Source organism: Chelonia mydas, chromosome 5, assembly GCF_015237465.2.
Source record: "Chelonia mydas isolate rCheMyd1 chromosome 5, rCheMyd1.pri.v2, whole genome shotgun sequence".
Classification (NCBI taxonomy): Eukaryota; Metazoa; Chordata; order Testudines; family Cheloniidae; genus Chelonia; species Chelonia mydas.
Window position 1 is genome coordinate 49,502,125 of NC_051245.2, and position 26,263 is coordinate 49,528,387.

The 26,263-nt window shown below is 44.1% G+C and overlaps 1 protein-coding gene across 2 annotated transcripts in view; it reads right to left on the minus strand.

Moving 5' to 3' along the window:
- MCCC2 (methylcrotonyl-CoA carboxylase subunit 2) overlaps nt 1-26,263 on the minus strand; it is a 93,475-nt gene that overhangs the window by 29,747 nt on the left and 37,465 nt on the right. For both annotated transcript variants that reach the window (XM_037903140.2, XM_037903141.2), the window contains exon 8: nt 5,260-5,324. In XM_037903140.2, coding sequence (XP_037759068.2) covers nt 5,260-5,324 — 65 coding nt within the window. The remainder of the gene's footprint in view (nt 1-5,259; nt 5,325-26,263) is intronic.

A 26,263-nucleotide genomic window follows, 5' to 3' on the forward strand; every position in this document is an offset into this window, starting at 1 on the left:
CCCGCATGAAAGACCCCCTAAGCTTATTTCTACCAGCTTAAGTTAAAAACTTCCCCAAGGCACAAATCCTTCCTTGTCCTTGGATGAGTACTGCTGCCACCACCAAGTGAGTAAGACAAAGATTCAGAAAAGGACCACTTGGAGTTCCTGTTTCCCCAAAATATTCCCCCAAGCCTCTTCCCCCCCTTTCCTGGGGAGGCTTGAGAATAGGTAAACAAGGTGAGCACAGATCAGACTCTTGGGTTTTTAGGACACTAAACACCAGTCAGATTCTTAAAAAACAGAACTTTATTTTCAAGAAAAAAAAGTAAATGAAGCACCTCTGTAAAATCAGGATGGAAGGTAATTTTATAGGGTAATAAGACTTAAAACACAGAGGATTCCCCCCTAGACAAAACTTCAAAGTTACAAAAAACAGGGATAAACCTCCCTCTTAGCATAGGGAAAATTCACAAGCTAAAACAAAAGACAAATCCAAAGCATTCCTTGCTATTACTTACTATTTCTGTAATATTAGATGTATCATTTCAGTAGGAGCTGGATTACTTCCTTGGTCTTTCTCTTTGTCTCCGGAAACAACACACAAAACACAAAAACAAAACAAAAACCTTCCCCCACAGATTTGAAAGTATCTTCTCCCCTTATTGGTCCTTTTGGTCAGGTGCCAACCAGGTTATCTGAGCTTCTTAACCCTTTACAGGTAAAGGAGGGATTTTATGCTACCCTTAACTGTATGTTTAGGACACTTGTTTCCTCCGTATCTTGAGGAGCACCTTGTGAATGAGAGGGATAGGCGGAAACGCGTACAGGGGACAGCCTCCCTATGGGAGGAGGAACGCATCCATGATGGAAGCCGGGATGTGATTCAGGAAGGAGCAAAACTGCTGGCACTTCCGGTTGCGTAGCTTGACTAACAGGTCTATCTGGGGAAAGCCCCACTGATGGAAGACTGAGGTCACCATGTCCGGGTGAAGGAACCACTTGTGGCCGTGGAACAACCTCCTGAGATAGTCTGCCAACTCGTTCTGCGCTCCCAGGTGCTACGATGCTTGCAGATGTATTGAGTGCTCTACAAAGAAGTCCCACAACATGAGAGCTTCCCAGCACAGGGGAGAGGAACACACACCCCTGTTTGTTGATATTAGAACATCGCCGTGGTGTTGTCTGTCATAACTGACACACATCTCCCTATCAAGTGGTCTCGGAAAGTCTGGCATGCAGGCATACTGCTCTGAGCTCTCTGACATCGATGTGGAGAGCAACTTCTGCCTGAGACCGAAGGCCTTGTATCCTGAGGTCTTCCAAATGTGCTCCCCAGCCCAAGGCTGATGCATCTGTCACTAGCAAGAGGGACGGCTGAGGGCTGGTGAAGGGGACCCCTGCACATACTATCTGTGGGTCGAGCCATCACAGGAGGGAGTCAAGTACCATGCGAGGCAGGATTACGATCCTGTCCAAGCTGTCCCGGACTGGCTGATACACTAACATTAGCCACGACTGAAGAGGTCAAAGTCTGAGTCTGGCATGCTGTACTATGTAGGTACAAGAAGCGATGTGTCCCACGATTTTCAGGCAATTTCTTGCTGTGCTGGAGGGGAACCGGCTGAGACCTCGTATGATGTCACCAAGGGACCGAAACCTTGCTTCTGGGAGGCTTGAGTCGAGTCCAGTACTGCCCCTATAAATTCTATCCTCTGAACCGGGGACAGCGTTGATTTCCCCTCGTTCAGAAGAAGGCCCAGTTCGTCGAACATAGCCCTTATGAAGTCGACTTGTGCTTCCACTTGAGACCTGGAGTGGCCCTTGATGAGCCAGTCGCCACGGTACGGGAACACCTGCACCTGCTGTCTGCACAGGAACGCAGCCACAAATGCCATGCACTTAGTAAAAACACGAGGCGCTGCTCACAGGCTGAATGGGAGGACTGTGAACTGGTAGTGGGTGTTTACCACACACCTGTGGTATTTTCTGTGGGACAGTTATTGCTATATGAAAGTCCACGTCTTTCAAGTTGAGGACGGCATACCAGTCTCCTGGATCCAATGAAGGGATGATGGAGGCCAAAGACACCATGTGGAACTTGAGCTTCTTTATAAATTTGTTGAGTTCTTGCAGGTCTAGTATGGGCCTGAGCCCTTGGCTTTCCGTATTAGGAAATACCGAGAATAGAAACACCTGCCCTTCCGCTCCTGAGGAAACTTTTCCACTGCTCCTAGTGAAAGGAGTGAGTGCACCTCCTATATAAGGAGTTGCTCATCAGAAGGGTCCCTGAAGAGGGACGGTAAGAGGAGTGGAAGGGCGGGAGGGCACAGAATTGGATGGAGTATCCCCTCTCCATCTTGCGGCGCACCCAGCAGTCCAAAGTCCTATGGGACCATGCCCAGTAGAAAGGGGACAGTCGGGAGGAAAAGGTAGATCCAGTTTTTGTTCAAGTGCACCATCCTCGACCATACCTTTAAAAGGCTAGTTTGGGGCCGGAAGATGGTTTGGGTTGGCCAGACCCCTGGCCTGAGGATGGGTGTGGCCTTTTTCTGCCATTCCTAGTCCTCCTCTGGGAGCCGTCCTGTTGGTAGAACCGTGGAGGAGGTTGAGGCCTGAAAGGTTTCCGCTGCTTGGCAAGAGTGTGTAGGCCCAAGGATTTGAGGGTGGCTCTAGTGTCTTTTAGGCTGCGTAGCCTTTTATCTGTCTTCTCCGAAAACAGAGTCACACTCTCAAATGGGAGGTCCTGTATGGTCTGCTGAACCTCGTACAGGAGACCTGAGACCTGGATCCAGGAGCCCCTTCTCATGACCACCTCTGTAGCCATGACTCTTGTCATGGAGGGAAGCTCAAGAAATCAGTTTGCCCTCCTCAACCAAGGCCGAAAACTCGGCACGGGAGTTAGAGGGAGCAGCTCAGCAAATTTTGCCATTGCAATAGAGGTATTAAAAGAGTACTGACTGACAATGGCCTATTGGTTGGAAATATGGAGCTGCAATCCACCCGTGGAATAGACCTTCCTCCTGAAAAAGGTAGAGTTTTTTAGCCTCCCTGTTTTTAGGGGAGGGGCCTTGAAAAACTTGACACTCACACTGGTTAGCAGCGTCCACAACAAGCGAATCAGGTTGCAGGTGGGAATAAAGATGTTCATAACCCTTAGACGGCACAAAATACCGTTGTTCATTGCACTTGGCAGTGGGTGGCAATGAGGCTGGGGTCTGCCACAGGGTTTTGCTGGTGTCCACAATAGTTTTTATGAGCAGTAGGGCAATACGGGAAGGTCCAGAGAGCGCGAGGATATTCATCATGGGATCGGAGTCCTCTGTTACTTCCTCTGCCTTGATGCCCAAACCCTGGGTCACCTGGTGCAGCAAGTGCTGCAACACCCGATTGTCCTCAAGCGCCGGGGCTATGGCGGTACCAGCCAGCATCTCGTCTGGTGACGACGAGGAGGAAGCCCCAAATAATGGCAGCTGCTCCCTGCCAGCGGCACCCAATGGATCCCGTGACTCTTGGGGGTCCTGTGCAGGAGCAGACACGGATGGTGCCATGCTTGGTGATGGGGCTGTCAGCATAGAACTCGGGGTCGCTGTCAGTACTGCTGGTGGTGTCGGAGCCACTGTCGAGGCCAGTGCTGATGTCAGTGTCGAAGCTACAGCTGGTGTCGAAGCCACAGCTGGTGCCGAAGCCGGCGACGGTGCCACAGTCAATGGTGTCAACGTTGGTGGCAGTGGTTCAGTGGCTGGTTGCTCAGCCGGTGGGATAAAGGTGGCCAAAGCCGCCGAAGTCGCCACTGAGTGGGACCCTTGGCTCCTTCCCTGGCTCTGGTGAAAGGCCCAGGAAGTCCAGAAGGGCCACTGAGAGGGGTTCTGCCACTGCGGTGGCCACGGCGCCAGGTAAGCCTGCCTGTCCCACCACAACCTAGACCTGCTGCTCCTGCTCTTATCCGAATGGTAGGTGTCTGACTCCAACTCTGAGGTCTCCAAAAACGAACACCACGGAGGAGCCATGCTTTGGGGCACCGAGCGGCGGGAGCTCAGGGACCAACGGGACTCTCTCTCCACAGGTGTCAGTGCTGGAGGGTGCCACGGAGGAGGAGAGTGCCAGGATATCATCGCCGGCTTCCCTCTGGATTGCACCTGGGGTCGCAGTGGTGCAGCCGGGGACGGAGCCACCTCTGTGCTAGGGGGCGAGAATGGCGCTGTGACATGCAGCAAGTCTTGAGCTGCTTAAAAAGCCACCGGTGTCAAGGGGAGCGGCAGTTGCTGGCCAGTAGAGTCTGGCGATCGCGATGGGCCCAGACTCAACTGCTTCACCTGGGCAGGAGTCAACTCGGCCCTGTCCGGGGACCTAGTGTTGTGGCCCAACTGGGGTCTCACAGCTGTTGGCTCCTTAGACTTAGCAGGGGGAAAATGCTCTCTCTCCAGCTTCTTCTTCTTCTGTGACACCGGCGACTGAGACTGGTGCCTGGCCGACTGGCCACGAGAGGAGCTGTGCTGGTGCCGAGTGTCTCAAAAGGAGTCCTTTTTCAGCACCAGTTCCCGGGATGACAGTGCCAGGGCACTCCCCGCCGATGTGCTGTGTGTGGTGCCCCCCGACCCAGGGTGTGAGTGGGGGCAAAGAGCTGCCTCCATTAGGAGAACCTTAAGCCGCTGTTCTCTTTCTTTAATAGTTCTGGGACGGAACTCGCGGCACATCCTACACCGGTCCTTTTGGTGACCTTCCCTTAGGCACCTTAGACAAGAAGTGTAGGGGTCACTCTTTGGCATGCACTAAGCGCAGACCTCACAGGTTTTGAAACCCAGGGACCGCGGCATACCTCAGTTTCGGGGAGTCGGAAGGTGGGGAACCCCCAACTAACTTACTAGAGAGAACTATACACAAAAGACAGAGATAAAGGCCCTTGCTAAGCAAGGGCTATGGGACATTCCAGCTAACTGTCACTGGCGGTAAAAAGGAACTGAGGGTTGGCGGGTGGGCAGGGCTCTATATTGAGCACCATTAAGGCGCAACTCCAGGGGGTGCCCAGGCCAACCTCACGGAGGCTGCTATGGGAAAAATCTTCCAGCTACCATGCACATGCACACACTTGATCGGAATGGACATGAACAAACACTCGAAGAAGAATAATTAGTTACTGGTCATTGCTAGACAAGGATACTAAACTAGGTGGACCAACCTGCTTTAGAAAAATCTTTTGATCAGTTCATTTTTAGCCCCATTAAAAACTAAAGGGGGTATGTGGAAAATGACAAACCCAGGGGGTTTTGTTTGTTTTACCGGCAGTGAAGATCAGCACCTCCAAGATCCTCTGCTGATACCTCCTCACCAGTTGCAGCTTTAACCTATAGTATATAAACAGCAGAATCAGGGAAAGAGTTTGCACTTACTTCACATGAATGTTTAGGAAAGTTTAGTAATAAAAAGAGTTCCTCTCCAAATGTTTCTTCGCTAATTAGACTCAGTCATGTTTCTGCAACATTTTCCTGCTATAGTATTTAAAATGTGCTAAGATGATCTTTTTTAAATTACCCAAATTTCATGGAATTCATACCTTCATTATTCAGCATTTACATTTAAGTTCTATATCCACAAAGCTCTTTCCTATACTAATGTGTGTGGGTATATGTGTTACCTGACCATTATTTTTTAGATTAAAATCATCACCTAATGCATACCTTGTAAAAGTTATTACTCATCAATAGATTATTAGTGTAAACCATTTTTAATCTAGCTACAGGTATTCTGCTCTTTTTCACAAAGCTAATGTTAATGTCAAATGGGATGCTGTGCTGTATCCATAAATGTTCCAAGTGAGAACCACAAATGCAAGGCTTGGATTCAATTCCTGGAATATACCAATGCCAAAATTAAATAATTCCTTTTTCAAATGGAATGTCACTAGACAAACCATTTCCCTACTTGCACATGGTACTAGTTTATATATTTTCTGATTCAAAATCTACTCTAATATTCAGTTATTTTCTTGACAAACTCTTTTACAAATGTTAAATGTTTAATTTAGTTATTCTATTATTAACCTTAAAACAATCTAAATCCACCTGTGCATTACTGAGTCTTGTCTCACACCCACAAAATAATTTAACAAGAAACTGTTTCTAAAAAGAGCACTTTTATAAAAGAAAATTATCGGAATTAAGGGTGATCCTCCTAAAAAAACAAGACGGCGTGAAGTAACGGGTTTGTCAAAAGGACTTGACAGAGTAATTTAGGAGTGATAGAATTTCTACCTATAATAAAGCAATGTAATCTCATGTTTTTTGCATTAATTACTATTGAAACACATCTATTGATGTACCTTTCCAAAATAATAATTAGCATAAATGCTTTATAAATAAAGATTTCTCCAAAGCTGAAAAAAACACTGTGTAGCTCAAAGGAACAGGGATGTAGGTGGCAGAGCAGACATAGGGAGAGAAAAATATCACCATTCTCATATCACTTTTTGAATTTCAAATTCTGAATTTAATCCAAGAATCTGATTAACTAAATTAAAAACCATTTACTTGCAATACGAAAATACTCATAAAATTATTAAATTTTGACTTATTCATTAACAGGGATAATACTTTCATATCTGAATCCCTGCATATATAAAATACACACATTCATCATATATTGCTTTTGTGTGTAGTATTTCACATCCAGTGACAAAAGTGCTAAGAAGTAGAGCCTGATTATAATTCCAGTGATTGTATCAATGAGTTTTGAAAATGGGTTGGAAAACAACTATAACTACTACTGTGGTCACTGGAATTATGACATTTATCAGGAAAAAAAATTATGTTAAGCTACTGTGAACACTGATGAAAGTTCTGAAAATGTATGCAAGGAATCGGGTATCATATGTTATTACAGATATAAAAAGTCAGAAGGATGCTTATACTGAAGCCAGCCACCTGCAACAATCTGGTCAGTTGTCCCTGTATCTGAAATGGCTAAGAGTTTCTCTGCTACTGAGGTGACAACCAATGAAACCTTGTGAAAGGGCCATTATGCCACAGCTGATGGCCAGTCTGATTAGGCAAGAAGCAGACCACACTGGTCTGGTTATTAATCCAGATAAAACTAAGCCCCTGGCAATTACCATCGAACAGCCTCCAGCTCCAGAACACAACCAGCTCAGTATTAACCTGTCTAAATGGAACATCAAGCAGGTGGCAGCTATCAAATACTTGGAAAGCATTATAGATAGTGCTAGCGGATACTCAAAAGATGTTGTCATTCATGTAGCAGCAGCTGCTGCCATGTTTTGGTCCCTTCAGCAACCTCTAGAGGGATGTCATGACATCAAGTGTGCTACAAAGCTGCAGATCTATAGAACCACAGTTATACCAACTTTATTGCACAGCAGTAAAATGTGAGTGCTGTGGAAGGCTGAAGAGCTAAAGATTGATGTTTTGGATTCTTGTCATCCTCGTCAGCTGCTACATATTAAGTGGCAGGACAAGGTTAACAATGAGGATATTCGTAGCTGAACTCAGCAGTCACTTTTATCAGCACTGGTTTTGTTTTTTTACCAGTTTTCTTGGTAAGGACATATTAAGATGGAAGACCAAGTTTACCCAAGAATGCTGCTACGTGGCCAGCAATCATGTGGCCACCAAAAAATCTGGTGGTGTAATAAGATTGCCAATGATGGATGTAAAGTGAGTATCCATCCAGGCCACCTTCAGAGTCTACGTAGAGATCCATCTAGGTGGTGCTCAATCTGCAAGGATTGAGATTTGCCAAGTGACAAATTTATATAGAGAGATTTCTTCATCTTTGGAAACTTCATTTTTATAAAACAAGTATCCTGAACGTTGTCAAAAAGTATTTTGGTAGAAATTCTTCCAAAGTAATTGCTAGAAAAACTATGAGCGTGAGATATATGCACATTCCACATGCATGTGGTGGTGATGCATGTGATAAATTAGAGACCCATATGACAGATTTTACTTTGCACCTATTTCCATAATTTATCACATGGCTCTGGTATGATGATAATTATGTGCCTATAAGCATATCATTGGACCTCTGCCCATTCATTCATCTGTGCCTGGATCATGACCAATATTCCAGATGTCCGAGCATTTATTTTAAAAATCAACCTGCTTAAGAAACTTTTCTTTCTCCAAAAGTGGAATTTTCTCTCTACAATTATACTGGCCCAAGATGGATAAAATACTGCCTTGGACATGCGACTAGTTTATGGTCAAATATCTCATGTCCCTCCTATGGCTAAAAATAGGAACTTTATACTACATTGCATCCACTAGGATGTGAAATACTCTGTAATACATTAACTGTTAATAGGGAGTGTGTGATCACACAAAAGAAAACCCACGTTTTCCACCTTTGTGCCAGAAATGTAAGTGCCCACCACTGTAATGTCGTCACATCACTTCTTTGTGTGTTTTACATAAAATGAGTTTTTAGTACTTGTAAAACAGGCCCACCTGACAATCTTAGAGAGTAAAGACCTCTACTGAACTACTGAACAGGTCAGGAAGAGTACAGGCAGCACTGAAAATTTTCTCACACTGCCCAATAATTGGGGAAGGGAGGAACCTGTTCCGGATAAGCTACATTTTCAGGAGAAAGAATAATTCAATTTCTGTGACCATTCAATACTTGGTTTCTCTGCTGAATTCCTATCAGCGGTCATGGTATTCTTCTGATTATGTGACTGTCTAGATATCCATGAGGAACTTTGCCAGATTACACCTAACCACATAAAAGGTGTGATGTTATCTAATTAAAATATAATCATGCAAACCATTGTTGCTACCACTGTTATATAATTGCAACGAATCTTATACAAAGTGTAACACATGGCCAGAAGGCGTTAAACAGCTTGCAGGCTAACTAACCCAAAGCCAACCAGTAGAGACATGTTAGAAATGGTAATTAGGATCATTCTATGGTAGATAGGCTAGAACTTTGAAAAGCAAACCTATATTGTTAGAAGTGATACTAATTGTGTACTCATAAATGTTAGCCATGTAAACAGACAGTTCCTGTCTGTCACTATAGCTGTTGATTCAGAGATCAAAAGGGAATGTTAACATTTAGATGAATCTTGGGTGCAATAATGTCATTGTTTATATGTCTCTCTGAAGTTTGTGATAGACTGCCAAATGGATAAATTGCCCTATGTTAATTTGTATAACTAATGGTGGTGTTGGGAAACAGAAGGTTACATTAAAAGCCTATTGTTTACCCAGACTATATGGTCAAGTGAATGCTAGAACAATGTATAAAAGACCCTTGGGTCCTGATCCTGTCATCTCAGATCTGCTTGATGCTTCAGTGCAGGGGAAGCTTAAGCCACAAGATTGAAATCCCAGTCCTAAACTGGAACACCCTGAATAGGATATTAGACATTGGACTATAACCTATGGACTAAATTCTAAAAACTCTTTGCAACTACAAACTCACCATCTCCGCTATGAATCTAAATCTCAAGACTGACTCATGTCTGTGTGTATACTAATCTTTTAACCTATACTCACTCTCTTTTCTTTTTTAATACATTTTAGTTTAGTGAATAAGAATTGGCTGTAAGTGTGTATTTGGGTAAGATCTGGAATATTCATTAACCTGGAAGGTAACGTGTCTGATCCCTTGGGATTGGTAGAACTTTTTTATACAATAAAGATTTTCATTAATCCTCATCGTATCTGACTTGGGTGTCTAGATGGAGGCCTGAGGCTGGGTTACTTTAAGGGAAGTGTGCTGTTGGCTTCTGGGTAACCAGTGAGACAATAAAGAAGCTGTTTTGTGCTGGCTTGGTAAATCTAAGTATTGGAATATCCACCAGCTTTGGGGATTGTCTGCCCCATTCTTTGCAGTCCACCCAAATTGAGTGACCTCAGCTGGCTCCCCGGGGAATCCGGTCACAAAAGGTAAAAGCATTCTGGCCAAATACCAACCCCTGGGCTATTCATTACTCTAATTATGTTAAAATAAAATATGTAAATATTTGTAAATACATTTAGACTCAATGTTAGCCCACAACAAGTCACAACTTCAAGAAAAATGCCAGTTAGATCTTTGGCTCATGATTGCTTATTGAACCAAAATGTCCAGTAATAAATGCTTATTCTCAGTGCCTAAACTCAGATCATTAGAGGTATTTTCAGTACTAAATCCATCTTTATTGTTTATTTTGCAATCTACAAAAAGTTATTTTTCTCACATTCAAGTTTTTTAGATAAAATCCTCTTGAAAGGTCAGATCCAGTTTCTCTGTAATGTAGCTATTAAATATTTGCCAACCACAAATGCCAACACCTCTTGTCTAGCCTCAGTCCTAGTTATCTCTCACATATACAAAACTCAGGGAAGAGAACCCAAATAACCTCTGATTTTGTTCAAATTTTTATATATACTACATAAAATAAGAGCTGCTCAAGAAGCTTGCAGCATGCTGAATCATATGAAATAAAGTATCAACACACACTGCAAATCAAACAGTTCCCTGATCCACCTTATTGCATTTTCACTATTGCCTCTGGAGATTAAGAGCCTTTTGGCATGATTACAAATATGTATTTCCCCAACTTTAAATGTCATCTACAAAGCAACAAAATGGGTTTGTGCCTTTTTCGTGTCTTTATGTTGACGGTAGCCTGAAAAGTTTGGAGAAGGGAAATTAGTTCCTTCCTACTGTGTTTTTCCTGGAAAACACTGTGGATGATTGGAGAAGCAGGAGGTTTATAACATCAGAGAAGATATGCAAATGAAACCTGATTGTTAGCAGTGAGAAGTTATGTTATGTTTATAAAGAACTGAGGAAACAACATAAAGAAAACCCCAAGTACTAGGGGAAAAGCTGTCTTGTTAAATATTCAACAGTTCCATCCCTACCTTTAGAGGCTAACAAAGCTCCCTATTCACAACTCTCAATCATCCAAGAAATCCTCCAGCAAACAGAGAGAAGATCAGACTTGACTTCTTGATATATTCAAGATAGAACAAGAGAAAAGCCTTCAAAAAAATCCAAAACCTTTCAGTGCTTAATATACCAGAAAGCAGCAAACAATGGCTGCAACCCATTCTACCTTTTATTTAAAGTTCACTGTCTACAGACACACACCCTCTCATTTTTATACTGTTTTTCTTGCAATTTCAGCTCAGAGTCTGGCATATTTATTTTGATTTATAAACATCCAGAAGAGCTCATCAAAACCTCTATGCACTTTCACAATAAATTATAACATACATAAAAAATGTAAAGAACTTAAATAAAAAAAAACCCCCACTAATTTCACAGTATACCTACAATCACCCCCTCCCAAAGTTCCAGAAAAAGAAAGATGCGACACATGAAGCATTTGTTGGGTACTAAAGTATGTCTAAATATCTATTCCAGACCCCAAAACTAACAGATTCAGCTTAACTTCAATGGGAACTGCCGGATGCTCATAGGATTTGAAAGGCCACTTATTTAGGTGGGTACATAAAGATTTAATAGGCTAACTCTGGGCCCCTATGTTTAAAATTATTGACCTCAGTATCTTGTAATATATCTGATAAATCTAAACATTTTATGGAAAAGTTAGTTTAATATTATAATGGTACTTTTCATAAACACAACCTTCTATTACATCTCATTGGAATTTCATATTATTGGACTCAAATGAACATTATGACAAAAAGGGAAAATTCTGTTTTACCTGTGAATTTTCGTTCTAGGACCCACCATATCAGACAGTCTTCACAAATGGGCATTCCCCATCACCATGGCTTCTGGGGGTTCATCAGATCTTTGCTCCGAGCCTGGGCTGAGGACCACCCGCTCAGAAAGAGCCCTTTAGAATGATACATTCCAGAGCTAAAAAACACTATTTAAAAGTGCTATTCAACTCCAACCATTTGCAGCAAAGCCTTAACATGAAATTTAGGGATTTCCTGTATGAACATCCTGTTCCCTTTCAAACTACTTAACAAGCGAGTAATAGCCAGAAGAAAACTCTCAACATAATACAGTCCTCCAAGGGAAAGTCCGACTGTCTGACATGGAGAGTCCTCAAATGAAAATTCATAGGGGTAAGACAGAATTTTCCCCTTCTCAGTGTTCTGCATGTCAGACAGTCTTCACAGGGGGATACAGAAAGCAGTATATCATCCCTAGAGAAGAAAGGTGGATTCAATTTACCTATGTAGGACTGAAATATCCTTAAGAGTTATTGGGTCACCCTGTTCCATAACATTCTTCTACTAAACAGTGAATCAGCAGGGGTGAGGATGGCGACTCTATAGTATTTGAGCAAGTGTAGATGGAAGGCCCACTTCTAGCCTGACAGCTCTCCTCCTAAGATGTGTATGATCTCTTTCCCACAAAATCACTGCTCTTTTCACAAGTGCATAGTAATGAGAACAGTTGGACCAGAGGCTTTGAATGGTGCAGCTATATATATCTTTATTCTCCTGAAGGCTCTTTTCACATCTAAATTAAGTACTCTACTTCCTTGGGATGATTGATCCAGAAGGACAATATTGCCACTTCCTATTACATGAGGAAGATTGTGGTGACGTTGGGGATGGACACCTAGCTAGTTCATAAAATGTTTGATAGAATATGTAACTGAAGTTTCACTGACAGCACACCAAGCTCTGACACCTCACTGGACAAGGAGGTAGAGAGTAGGGAACATACTTTCAGCGAGAATAGGAGCTACCAGCTATGAAACTGAAAAGTGGTTTTACTGGTACACAGATTGAGATTACGACCAGAACCTGCACATTGCCAGAGGACTAATAAGAAATCTGTTATGTGACAGATGGATTTCTTACAGTGCAATGTGCCTGCAACTGATGACTTATCTTTCCAAGAAGTGTTGGCCTTGAGGCCCATGGTCAGGCTATCTTGTAAAAACACTAGAACGTCCTGTGCTTCAGCTGACTTAGCCTTGATGTGTGTTCCTTGTAACACTCATCTAAACCTCAAGTGATATATAGACATCACCTGTGAATTACTTCTGAGATGCTAGGAGGGTGTTTATCACTTTCTTAGAATGTGTGACTGTAGTTCCTTCCATTCAGCTTCCCAGCTGATGTTAGGCAGCACTGGATTTTGGTTCAGGAAAAATCCTTGTATCACATTTGGGGTGCAATCTAGACCAGTAAGGGGTTGTGTCAGCACCTGCTCTGCAACCTGGGGTGCCTCGCCTGCAACCTGGGGTGCAGCTTGAGCTCCTCACAAACAGCCGAGCGGCATGCAGGTCATACCCTGAGTGTCTGATATAGCTGCCTGCCAGCAACACTGACCTTAGCAGCCTTGGTTACTACAACATACACCTAGTCCTGAATTGTCCCCCAAAACTTGTCTTCTGCATTGTCCAGGTCCCTTCCTGGACAGTCCTGATATGGTAGGTCCATTGCTCCTGTAAGAGAACAATATTCAACAGTTTGCTACTTTAAAGGGAATGACCCAAACAATTCAGTTTGAATGCAAAAGTGGATTAGTTTGATTAAAGAATAAAACAAGTTTATTTAACTACAAAGAGATAGATTGTAAGTGACTACAAGTACAAGGCATTAAAGTCAGAAATGGTTACAAGATCAAATGCTTTCTCGTGCTAAAAAACTTAAACTAGACTTGGGTCAAGATCAAATCCTTACCACATGCTCACAGAAACAGGGCTGACCAAATTTCAGGTCAGGATCTCTCCCAAAGTCAAATGGCTACTTCCTTTGTCTTCTTAGCTGAAAAAGGAAGGAGGGAGAGATACCTTGAGGTGGTTTTGCCCCTCAGTTTATAGTCCAAGCACCTTTTAAAATGCATTTTCCTGAGGGTTACCTCTAGGTAAAGTTCATTCCCGCTGTGAGGTTGGAGACATGGAGTCTCATGGTGAAAGAGATTCCATGCTGTTTGCTAAAATGTAGATCAATCTGTTACTGTCCCTCTTCTTTTTTGTCAAAAAATGATCACTTGACAGATGACTGTCCATCAACTTTGATGACTCCTGACTAGAGCCGTCAGCTTGTTCTTTCTCTCTGAGAAACAGGTTTATCCATTATGGTAACCACATTTCAGTCATAATTTCATCTTATGTTCATAACTTTACATATAATGTTGCTACATACATGTCACCATATTACTAACCAATGAGTTATTACTTTTCAAGTGATACCTCACAAGGCATATTTTGTACAAAGATTATTACAATAATGTGCAGGGTGTGAATACAGGGTGCATGTGTTCACACTTTGTTGCACTGTGTTTTGTGTGTGTCCATAGGCTTCCAACCTGGCCTGTGGTGCACAAAGGCTAGATGGTCTAGATTGCAATCACTCAGTTCTATGTGTGTCTTGCTGAGCCAGCCTGACTTTCTTTCTTTGCACAGACTCCTGAGGGACAGAGTGAGAGCTTCTGCCCAGAACATGAACAAGGCTAGTACTATAAGCAGTTGTGAATGTTTTCTGTCTTCTTTCAGTTATATACACATCACATTTCTGGAGAAATATCTACCAGAAATAGAGCAGTCAATCTGAGGGTCCATCACATGCAACATGTTATACTCCATGTCTCCTTCTATTATACCCTCCCAAAGACATATAGGAGTCACAATATGTTCCCCTATATGGGTTCTAGTATCTATGCTGATGAACAGGCTTCTCTGGATTTGACATCAGGTAATGTTAAATATTAAGAATGATTTCACCAAGAGATTCTAATATTGCATCTGGACCAAGATCTTTATATACTGATTTGCTATAATTGGGGTCTGGAAGCAAAGCAAGAATTATGCCAGGTATTGATTCATAGATAGATTCATAGATATTCAGGTCAGAGGGACCATTATGATCATCCAGTCTGACCTCCTGCACAACGCAGGCCACAGAATTTCACCCACCACTCCTGCACTGAGACATGAGACCAACTATCCCAGGAATCAGAGTAGCAGCCGTGTTAGTCTGAATGAAGTTAAGATTTTATCTTCAGAGAGATGTGCTAATGTTTGGCAAATCAGACACCATCTTCTTCTTTTTCTCTTTTTAAATAACGATGGTCATGGACAACAACTGAGATGCTGGAGTTTTATGAAGGCTGTAATTGGTCCCTCCACTTGTTCGTTCAAAGCCACCTTTTTGAAGGTTTTTAAGTGATGACTGCTGGGCTCTGCATAATGTAACGAGAAGGTTGTCAGATAAGGTTAGACTTTCACTTGACGGGAGGGATCATATGGCATTTGTGAATAAACCATGTAGAAGTTATGAGTCCAAAAAAGAAGTGTTCTGTATTGAAAGTACTTCTTACTGTAGCAAAAACTAAAGTATTTCTGGGCGACACTCCCCAATCATATTTTCAGTAGATCTCCAGGAGGGTTATTTTCATGTTCTGAAGTTTTGAGAAGATAATGTCCAATATTTCCACATGGAATATTGACCATCTTATGGACTTGTTGTGGGACCTGAGATCTAAAATGGGCTGCATGACATTGTTTCTCTTTGTACTACATAGAATCTTGTGCTTTTACCAAAATGCCAGTCTCTCCACAGAATGTGTTGTATTTTTCCAGTATAAGAAACTGTGATCATTGCATCCTTCATCTTCTGATGCTACAAAGGTCTTGTTGATAGTATTTGTTTATTTTAATTTACCTTGAGTAAAGGATAAACTTGTCACTCGGAGAATGAGTGAGTTCTATCAAATATCCTTCCCTAACTATCTCAAGCACTCATTTTCTGAGGTCAATCACCCACACAGGAAGGTGTGCCCTGAAGCTCCTTTCATGGAGTGCAGGATCTGCCAATATTTGGGAAACCCGGAATCAAGAGCAACTTTTAAAGGTGCCTTAGTGACTTTTGTCTCTATTCCTCCAAAGAGCTTACCAACAAAATATTTGGTAGTATATCGGATGGTAGCCTGCAATTCCAGTTCCCTCAAGTGGCGCTAGAGTTACCCCCAAGCCATGTCTTTGGAAATTTTGAATGTACAGAAAGTCAGTCAGGTAAAGCAACCGTCCTGAAAAAGTTGCTAGGAAAATCTTGTTTAAAGGCGATATTATGGAGTAGGGCTTTTGTTTGTTTGTTTGTTTGGAGTAGGGAGATTGGGTGTTGGCGCATGGTCACAATGGCCTCCAGGTGAGCACAGAGATGACAGTCATTACTCTCACGGCTAAGGCTCCTGTATCCAGTGTGACAGGGTCGGGCCAGATGGCTACAGGAGAGTGATAGAAGGCAGATATATTAGCCCCAGGGTTAAGTAGGTCCCTTTCCCCTGGGTAAGGTAACAGAGAAGGTTCCAGAATAATCAGGAACTTTCTGGAGACAATTAAGGCAGACAGGCTGATTAGAACACCTGTAGCCAATCAAAAAGCTGCTAGAATCAATTAAGGCAGGCCTATGAGGGCACCTGGGTTTAAAAAGGAGGTCACTTCAATTTGTGGTGCACGTGTGAGGAGCTGGGAGCAAGAGGCACGAGGAGCTGAGAGTGAGAAGGCGTACTGCTGGAGAACTGAGGAGTACAAGCATTATCAGACACCAAAAGGAAGGTCCTATGGTGAGGATAAAGAAGGTGTTGGGAGGAAGCCACGGGGAAGTAGCCCAGGAAGTTGTAGCTGACACACAGCTGTTCCAGAGGCACTCTAGACAGCTGCATTCCACAGGGCCTGGAACCCGGAGTAGAGGGCAAGCCCGGGTTCTCCCCAAACCTCCCAACTCCTGATCAGACACAGGAGAAGTTGACCTGAACTGTGGGTTCATGAAAACGGCCAAACTGAGGGCTGCCATGAATCTCCAAGGCGAGCAAATCCGCCAATAAGCGCAAGACCCACCAAGGTAGAGAAGGAACTTTGTCACACCAGCTTTAGCCTAACTGCTGATCTTATTCTCTGTTGCTTTTGCAGGAATACTCCCTTGGCTGATCTGACTATGCCCTTTCTGTTATGAGGCTGAAGCAGGTTTAATATTAGGTACAATTAGATCTTGATAGGGAATTCCCATTCCACCTTAATGACACCCTCATAAACTAGTTGAACTGCACAGATCTTTTTCAATTTTGCAGGGTTTTGCCGTTATTTCGTTTTCTAAAAACATAAGCACATGTGAAGTTAGAGCCCCATTTGTGCTTAATTCTGGGAAGCTTAGCTGAGAGACTGAGGTATCTCATCGAAAGCCCCAGCTTTACAAAGTTCTCCTCTTTTGAGGATCTAAATGGCAGAATCTCTCAGGATAGGTTTTAAGACTTTACACTGCCCCTTTTGGGGGCAGTTTCCTTCACCAGTCCCTGAGCCAAACCCTGAGGGAAGGGGCCCTGTGAGGGGAAGAGCATGTTACCAGGGAGACTGAAAAGATTAGTCTGCAGACAAATATCTTGTATGTCTCCCTATGGAGAATAGTAGCCACTTTGGCCCAGATCCTCAAAGGTGTTTAGGCTCCAAACCTCTACTGACTGCAATAAGTTAGGAGCCTTAATACCTTTGAGGACCTGAGCCTTTATAGTCTTCTATAGGACCCCTGGAGACTGGAAGGGGAAAGGAGGTAGGTCCATCTCCTAGGGAAGGAGATCTGAATCATTTCGCCCCATGCTCCCTACTGCTGGGTCTGGACTGACTGGGGAACATCCACACAGAATGAGAAGTGAGCCAAAGTCTCTGGTGACAAAAATGACTCATCAGTATCAGAAAGGCCCCATCACAGCAGCGGAGGCCTTGCAGGTAAAATGGTTTGTGGGAAGGGGGCATGCTTATGACCTTCTCAACCATCTGATCACAGACCTTGCCTGTGCTGGCTGGGGGCAGGAATCTTTTACTCCTGGTTGCTGTGGGGGGACCTTGCCTTCCCCAAAATTCAGGAGGCAGGGGGGCTCTGAAAATCAGACATCTGTCTCTATACCCCTGATTCTGGCCTGGTCTCAGTAAAAGGACTTTCCCTGTAGCCTGCTTGACTCTTGCCATGGACCTTGCTCATTCTCTGGCTGGGAGCCTGGCTCCCTGCAGCCTGCCTGCCTTGTCATGGACCTCACCCACATGCTGGCTGGGGGTTAGTATGTCTATGGCCGGCCTGACCACCTTGCACACGCCAGCCGGGAGCAGGTTTCCCTACAACCTGTTTGCTCTTTGTTAGTGGGAGGGGAGTGGCGGTTCAAATCCTCCTCAGAAAGCCAAAAGATACGCATTTTTAGTTTAGCAGTTTTGAGGAGAAGAACCTCAAAGCCAAAGAAGAAACAGAGAGAATTAGTTTAAAGTATTTTACAAATCTTGTCAAAGGTCCACTCCAAAGAGAGACATAGAGTCTGCCATGTATGCTGCTTAGAGGCAGAGAATTCTGGACAGTTCTTTCTGAGGGGGAATCCTAAGCCCATGCTCACAGCAAAGATTTGGTGTGCCCCAGTTGCCATGGAGACGGAGAACAGCACACTGTGAAGACCATCTGACATGGATGGGGCTGGGAACAATCTAAAACTTAACGTTTTTTAAAAGTGTTTAGTTCATTTAGATATTTATAATTATACTGATCATTATGGAAAGCTAGACTGTGAAAAAAGAAAATAAAAGATTTTGGACCTGATTTTTATATATTATAATGTAATTGTTAATTCAATACAAACATAGAAATTGCCATGCTAGATCAAAAAGCGATCCATGTAGTCCAAAATGTTCTCTCTGACAGTGGCCAGTGCCAGATGCATCACAGGAAGATGCAACAAACCTCACAGTAGATAGTTATGGAATTACCTGCCAATAAGAGAACCTTCTTGATCACTTCCATTAGACAGTGGTGGCTTATGCCCTGATAATTTATCCTTCCTAACATAATTATGGATGTTATCTCTAGCCACATAAATGTCTATTTCTTTTTAATCCTACTAAGCTTTTTCCCCTCAATAAAAGGTTACATGGAGTATCTGGAAAGAGCCATCTGGTCTTACTGACATTTCTGTTTCCAAGTAACATGTCTGTTCACATTTATGCCATTGTCTACAAGAAAATCCTGACCATCTTTCCAATTAAGACAGATAAAATAAGTTTATATAAAAAGCCTTAATTTTGAGGAAAGTTCTGAGTTTACATATAATCAATAAGCTACCATTCTGGTGAACAGGATTATTACAAGGTACAAAAAGGAAAAAAAGACTAGGTTAACTCATTTTAAATGACATAATTAGTGCCTGAGAAATTCTAAAAGGAAATGAACAACAAATCAATTAGCACTAAATGGCACAGTTTCGTCATTCAGGACTTGCTATTGACTATTACATTTGTTTATGCTGATTACTTTGTTCTTTTCTTCACACTGAAAAATCTCCATTGAAATAAAAAGAGGAGGTTACTCACCCTGTGCAGTAACTGATGTTCTTCGAGATGAGTGTCCCTGTGGGTGCTCCACTCCAGGTGTTGGTGCGTCCCTGCGCCTTCGCTCGGAGATTTTTACAGCAGTACTCGTACCGGTCGCGCATGCACAGAACCTGCTCCCCAGCTCTGAGTGTACCTTAATAGTACGCGTGTGTGACTGGTCTCCTCAGTTCCTTCTCTACAACAGAGGCTACCCCAACTCCGAAGTAGAGGGGAGGAGGGTGGGTAGTGGAGCACCCACAGGGACACGCATCTCGAAGAACGTCAGTTACTGCACAGGGTGAGTAACTTCCTCTTCTTCTTCGAGAGGTGTCCCTGTGGGTGCTCCACTCTAGGTGACTTAAAAGCAGTATACCTAAAGGAGGTAGGGACTTCAGATTTGGTAAGAATGGAGTAGATAACACTTCTGCCAAATCGTGTATCAGAGAGAGGGTCCTGAGTAAGGGCGTAATGCTTAACAAATCTGTGTTCAAAAGACCAAGTGGCCGCTTTGCAGATGTCAGCCAGAGGTACTTTGCGTAGGAAAGCCATGGAGGTAGCCACAGATCTAATGGAGTGAGTTCTGAGGCTGACAGGAGGTGTAACTTTCTTTATCTGGTAGCACAGTCGGATACACTCAGAAATCCAGTTTGAAAGTCTCTGGGTAGAAACAGGTGTCCCTCTGGAGCGCTCCGCAATGGAGACAAAGAGTCTGGAAGAGTTCCTGAAGAGCTTGGTTCTATCCAGATAGAAGGACAAAGCCCTGCGTACATCTAATGTATGCATTGTGGATTCAAAAAGAGTTTGCATGTGGCTTAGGAAAGAAGGTTGGTAGGTGTATCGGCTTGTTGATGTGGAATGACGAATGCACCTTTGGAAGAAACTTGGGATGTAGTTGGAGGGTAACCTTGTCCTTGAAAAATAGATATAAAGTGGGTCTGTCATGAGAGCTGCTTTTTCTCCTGCCCATCTGGCGGAGGTGATTGCCACTAAGAATGCTGTTTTCATAGAGAGGTGTAAGAGGGAGCAAGTGGCTAGGGGCTCGAATTGTTGTTGAGTTAAGCATGATAATACTAAGTGAAGGTCCCACAGAGGAGTAGGAGGGTTAATGTCCGGGTATAGGGATTGTAGCCCTTTAAGAAAACGTTTGGTGATTGGATGAGCAAAACCAGAGGTGTCGTCGATCTTGTCATGAAAAGCTGTAATAGCAGCTAAGTGGACTTTGATGGAGCTGAAAGAAAGGCCCGATTGCTTGAGGTCTAATAGGTAGTCAAGTATGAGCGGAAGAGGTGCAGAAGTAGGACGATGTTGTTTAGTTGAGCACCATTTTGTGAATCGCTTCCATTTTCGAAGATACGTGATTTGAGTAGATTGTGTTCTGCTATATAGGAACACTCTTTGAACCTGCTCAGACCATGCTAGTTCATCTTGGGAGAACCATGTAGGAACCAAGCTTTGAGATGAAGCATGGACAGTTTGGGATGAAGACATCGGCCGTGTTGCTGCGATAGGAGGTTCGGAGTGAGGGGAAACGAAATTGGTGGGCAAAGTGACATTCTGGTGAGGAAGGGAAACCACAGTTGTCTGGGCCACGATGGGGCAATCAGAATTACCGTGGCATGATCTGTTTGTATCTTCGTCAGAACTCTGTGGAGGACAGGTATCAGGGGAAATGCATATAGTAAGTCCCAATCCCATGAGATCATGAATGCGTCTCCCAGGGAATATTTGCCCAGTCCCGCTCTGGAGTGAAATTCGGAACATTTTGTGTTTTTCGCAGTTGTGAAAAGGTCTATGGTTGGGTATCCCCAAATGCGGAATATGTTGCAGATGACTGTGTTGTTTATCTCCCATTCGTGATCCCAGGGAAAGCGTCTGCTTATTTCGTCTGCTGTGGTATTCATAGCTCAGGGAAGATAGGTGGCTGATATCTGGATGTTGTTCGCAAGACACCAATTCCAGAGCTTTATAGCCTCTGTGCAAAGCGAGAGAGAGCTAGCTCCTCCCTGCCTGTTCACAGAGAACATGCAGGCGACGTTGTCTGTCATTTCCGTACATGATGGTTCCGGATCAATGGGAGGAAATGACAACAGGTGTTGCGTATGGCTTGAAGCTCCTGGACGTTTACGTGTAGGGAGGTTTTAGTTGAAGACCATAGCCCCTGAGTTGTGTGGTGGGACATGTGTGCACCCCACCCTGTGAGGGACGCATCGGTAGTCATTATGAGGGATGGAGCATCCTGTAGAAAGGGGGCTCCAGACCAGAGGTTGGAGGGAACTGTCCACCACAGGAGAGAGTCTTTGACTCTGAAGGGTATGGATAGAGGCTTGTTTAAAGCATGTACATTCAGTCTGTAAACCGTGGCCAACCACGCTTGGAAGCACCTCATGTATAGTCATGCATTTTTGACCAAGAAAGTGCACAAGGCCATGTGACCTAATAGTTGTAGACAGTCTCGAGCTGTGATCTGAGGACTGTTGCAAAGTTTCCTGGCCAGTAGTTTTATGGTGTTGAAGCAGTCGGGAGGGAGAGATGCTAATCCCATCCGGGAATCGAGGTATGCTCCTATGAACTCCAGGTGCTGGGTAGGAGATAACGTAGATTTGTTTTTATTTATTTGTAGGCCGAGAGAGAGGAAGCAAGCGATGGTGAGCTGCGTGAATCAAAGCGCTTCGGCGAGCGTTGTGGCTCTGAGGAGACAATCGTCGAGGTAAGGAAATATTATGACCCCTTGTCTCCTGAGGTAGGCAGTGACTATGGCTAGGAGCTTGGAAAAAAACTCGGGGGACGGTGGATAGGCCAAAGGGTAGCACCCTGTATTGAAAATGTGTCGAGCAGAGGGTAAAATGAAGGAAACGTCTGTGGGCTGGATGTATAATCACATGAAAATAGGCGTCCTGTAGGTCGAGGGCTGAAAAGCAATCGCCCTGCCCCAGTGCTGGGATTATGGTGGTAAGGGAAACCATTTTGAACTTTTGCTTTTTGATAAATTTGTTGAGCCTCCTGAGGTCGAGGATCAGTCGCCATCCCCCGGTTTTCTTTTCTGTTAAGAAATATGGGAATAAAACCCTTTTCCTCTGTGTTTGGGCACGAGTTCCACTGCTCCTAATAGAAGGAGGTCTTGTACTTCTTGGAGGAGAAGTTGCTTGTCAGAGGGGTCCCTGAAGAGGAATGGGGAGGGTGGGTGGGTAGGAGATAAAGATATGAAAGGGACAGAATGGCCGATTGTGATGACTTCTATAACCCACTTGTCAGTGGTAATGTTTTGCCATTGGTGGGAGAATGGCCGTAGGTGGTGTCCAAAAATAGCGACACGGGGTGTAAGCGCTGAAGTGGGAACATTGTCTTCTATACCCTCGACCAAGGCTTCAAATCTGCTTATTAGTCGGAGGGGTTTGAGACGCTCCCGAAGAATTCAGGCGGTGACGCTGGTATCTGGATCTCTGGTGTTGCTGCTGTTGTTGTTGTTGTTCATGTGACCTATGGAATTGCTGGGTGTATGTGGGGTAGCATGGGTGCTGATACGGTTGATATCTAAATTGTCGCCTTCTGGTCGTAGGGGTTTGAATTGCCAGAGACCAGAGAGTTGCCGTTGAGTCCTTCATTGAGTGAAGTACGTCATTCGTCATGGAGGCAAAGAGTTTGTCACCGTCAAAGGGAAGATCTTCAATGGTACTCTGGACCTCTCAAGGAAAGGAGGAGGAGGAGGAGAGCTATGAACCTCGGCGCATGACAACTGCTGTAGCTGTAGATCTTGCTGCAGTATTGGCTGCATCGAGGGCTGCTTGAAGAGCAGTTCGTGAGATGATCTGTCCCTCAGAAACTAGAGCCGCAAATTGTTGTTTCTTTTCTTCCGGAATTTGTTGTAATTTTTGTGGTCATATTTTACCAGAACGGCAGTATAATTAGCAATGTGAAACCGTAACATAGAAGATGTGTATAGTTTGTGTCCAAGCAGATCTAATCGCTTACTGTCCTTGTCAGATGGGGTGGAGCAGGGAAACTGGTGCTTGGTCTTTTGGTTGACTGCGTCTACTACCATGAAGTTTGGCGCTGGGTGAGTGAAAAGGAATTCAGAGCCCTTGGAAGGGATGAAGTACTTATGATCCGCCTGCTTACAAGTTAGTAGGCTTGCAGCCAAAGTCTGCCAGATGGCCGTAGCAGGTTCTAAAAGGGCTGCGTTGATTGGTAATGCAATCCTAGAGGAAGAAGAGGGTTGCAGGATGTCTGTTAACTCATGCTGCTGTTCAGGAACCTTCTTCAAGCTAATTCTTAACTCACTAGCAACTCTTCTGAAAAGATCTTGAAATTTTGAGAAGTCGGCTAAAGATGAAGGCGGAGGAGGCAATAGGGCTTCATCAGGCGTAACAAGTGGCTCTACCGGGTTGGAGGCAGGTCAGGACTGATCCTGTAGTTGAGATGGTGCTGCCTGGACTCTTATGTCAGTGGCAGGTTTGTCAGCTGGCGATGGCAGGCAGGTGTTGCACCTGGCTGTGGTGGTGTAGCGAGTGTGGTCTCGAGGATAAGATGCTCATGGAGCCCAATATTGCCACTGTGGTGGGAAGGGAATGGGTGGTGCCATCCAGGGGTTCACACACCACGGGGCAGGATTCGGAGAGTATGACGAGGTGATTTTTCTATGACCTCTATTGATTGGGGTCTGAGGATGGGAGATTCGATATGGTGAAAACTCCCCCTGCAGACCAGCTTCCTCATCACTGGAGGAATGCTGTCCGGACGCTGACTGAGCATTTGGAGAGAGGTAGGCATTAAGTAGGGGTGACTGTGGGATAGGTGACACCAGCAGGTCCCTTGACTGTGTAAATTGTGGTGCTGGAGCTCCTCTGTGAGGTGAGGGCTGTGCAAGAGGAATCTGCCGTGAAGAATGGTTCCTCTGCACTGTTGTCCTGAGCATTGTTTCATTGCCAATCAGCTCAGTGGGAGACGATGCCGGGAGAGCAAGAATAGCCTGCGGAGGGTCAGGTATGTCAACATGTGTTGGCACCGCTTCTGTCACGGTGCCGAACGGTGCCACAAGAGCAGCAGGCACCTGGAAGCCTGAAGCCTCAGCACTGGAGCTTTGTGCAATTGCTGCAGCCGCAGGCGGGTTTCGTGCGGCACCAGAGGAGCCCAGCACGTCAAAAGTGCTCAGCTGGGGAAGCGCCGGGAGGGAGGCTGTAGACCTGTCCCACATAGAACCCTTTGCGGGTGAGAGAGGGTGCTGGTTTTTTGCAATCTTCTTGTCTTTGTTTGAGGTGGGAGGGCTGCGGCATGTAGCTGAGTCAGTGCTCGGGTCTGAAGCTGACCCTAGAGATTTCTGAAGGAGGAGCAGTTTTAACCTCAGCTCCCTGTCCTTATGTGCCCTGGATTTAAGTTTGCTGCAGTGGGCACATTTTGGGGGGGATGAGGGACTCCCACAAACATTTTACACATTTTGAATGGCCATCCGAAAGAGGGATGGCATCACTGCGGTTAGAGCAGCGCTTAAAGCCTGGGGAACCAGGCATGTCGGAAGTGGCTGCCTCTGACAGGAACGAAGAAAAAAAATTTTTTTTTTGGTAGTTTTAGAGAAAGAGACAGGAAAATTGCTATCTAATTACTACTGGCAACAAACTAACTAACAGGGAAGGTATATGAATGAAGGAAGAGAAAAGTCTCTAATGAGTCTGCTGAGCTCCGTCTAAGGCCAAGGACGGTAGAGAAGGAACTGAGGAGACCGGTCGCGCACGCGTACTATTAAGGAACACTCAGAGATTGGGGGCAGGCTCTGTGCGTTCGTGACCCAGTATGAGTACTGCTGTAAAAATCTCCGAGCGAAGGCACAGGGACGCACCAACACCTGGAGTAGAGCACCTACAGGGACACCTCTCGAAGAAGAATATAGAAAATACTTTTCCATGCTAAACAACAACATGATTTTGTACTTCATGTCCCTCCCACGCACACATTTCAACGATGTTTCTGCTGACAGGTTTGGAAAGAATGGTTAACGTTCAGCAACTATCAAGTTCACACAGAAATATGTTTAATAACTATATATGCTTATTTTTGAACCTCACAGGAGTTATAAACTTACCCATACATGGAGTCAAGTAAATTTACAAAATACTGAAATACCTGATTAATAGGACTAAATAAAACTAAAGTGAAGGGAATAGCTTCAAATGCCAGGGTGAACATTGGGAATAAGAACAATGCCATTCAAATAAACACAGAATGCCACAGAATGTGAAAAAATAGCCAGTAGCAGTAATTTTGCGCTGGAAGGAGAAAAGTTATGGAATCATGCACAACTGTTGGGTGAATAATTTTCATTAAAAAAAATAAATCTTCTTTCCATCTAGCTATACTTAGAAATGACATTGCTATATGTTCCCTGTGACCTAACTGGCTGACACAAGCAAACTCCCTCACCAGAGTCCTCCATCCCTGTCTCCCTAGGAATTGGGTAGTGTGATGTAATCAGTAATAGAGTTAACAGCTTATTTCCCCATTTTTACATACTCAAATGCAAGCACTTTTGAGAGATATTTGGTGTCTACTAATTTTAGGCAACTGTAGCCCCTCAGATTGTTCCCAAAACACCCCATCATCGAGCAGTAGAGCAAAGTGCTGCATTACATCACTTTGTTTAACAATATAGTTTATTGTGGAATAAACTATTCCAGAATCATTAGCGTGCTTTGTGAGCATACAAATTATTCCAGAATGAAGTGACTTTTATTCTGAAATACAGCACCCAAATGGAATAGCTATTCTGCTCAACTTTCCCATGTAGACAAGCCCTTAGTTCTAAAAGGTCCTACACATTAAATCCTGGCCCCCTTGAAGTTAATGGCAAAAGTCCCACTGATAGGCCAAGATTTTATCTATTGTTTTTAGCATGTCATCTATTTCCAGTGCCTCTTGTAATGTGGGGAGTCTACCTAATTCCTTATTTAATTGTATTCTATTGATTTTTTTAACAGTTAACATTCAGCAAATACCACATCTTAA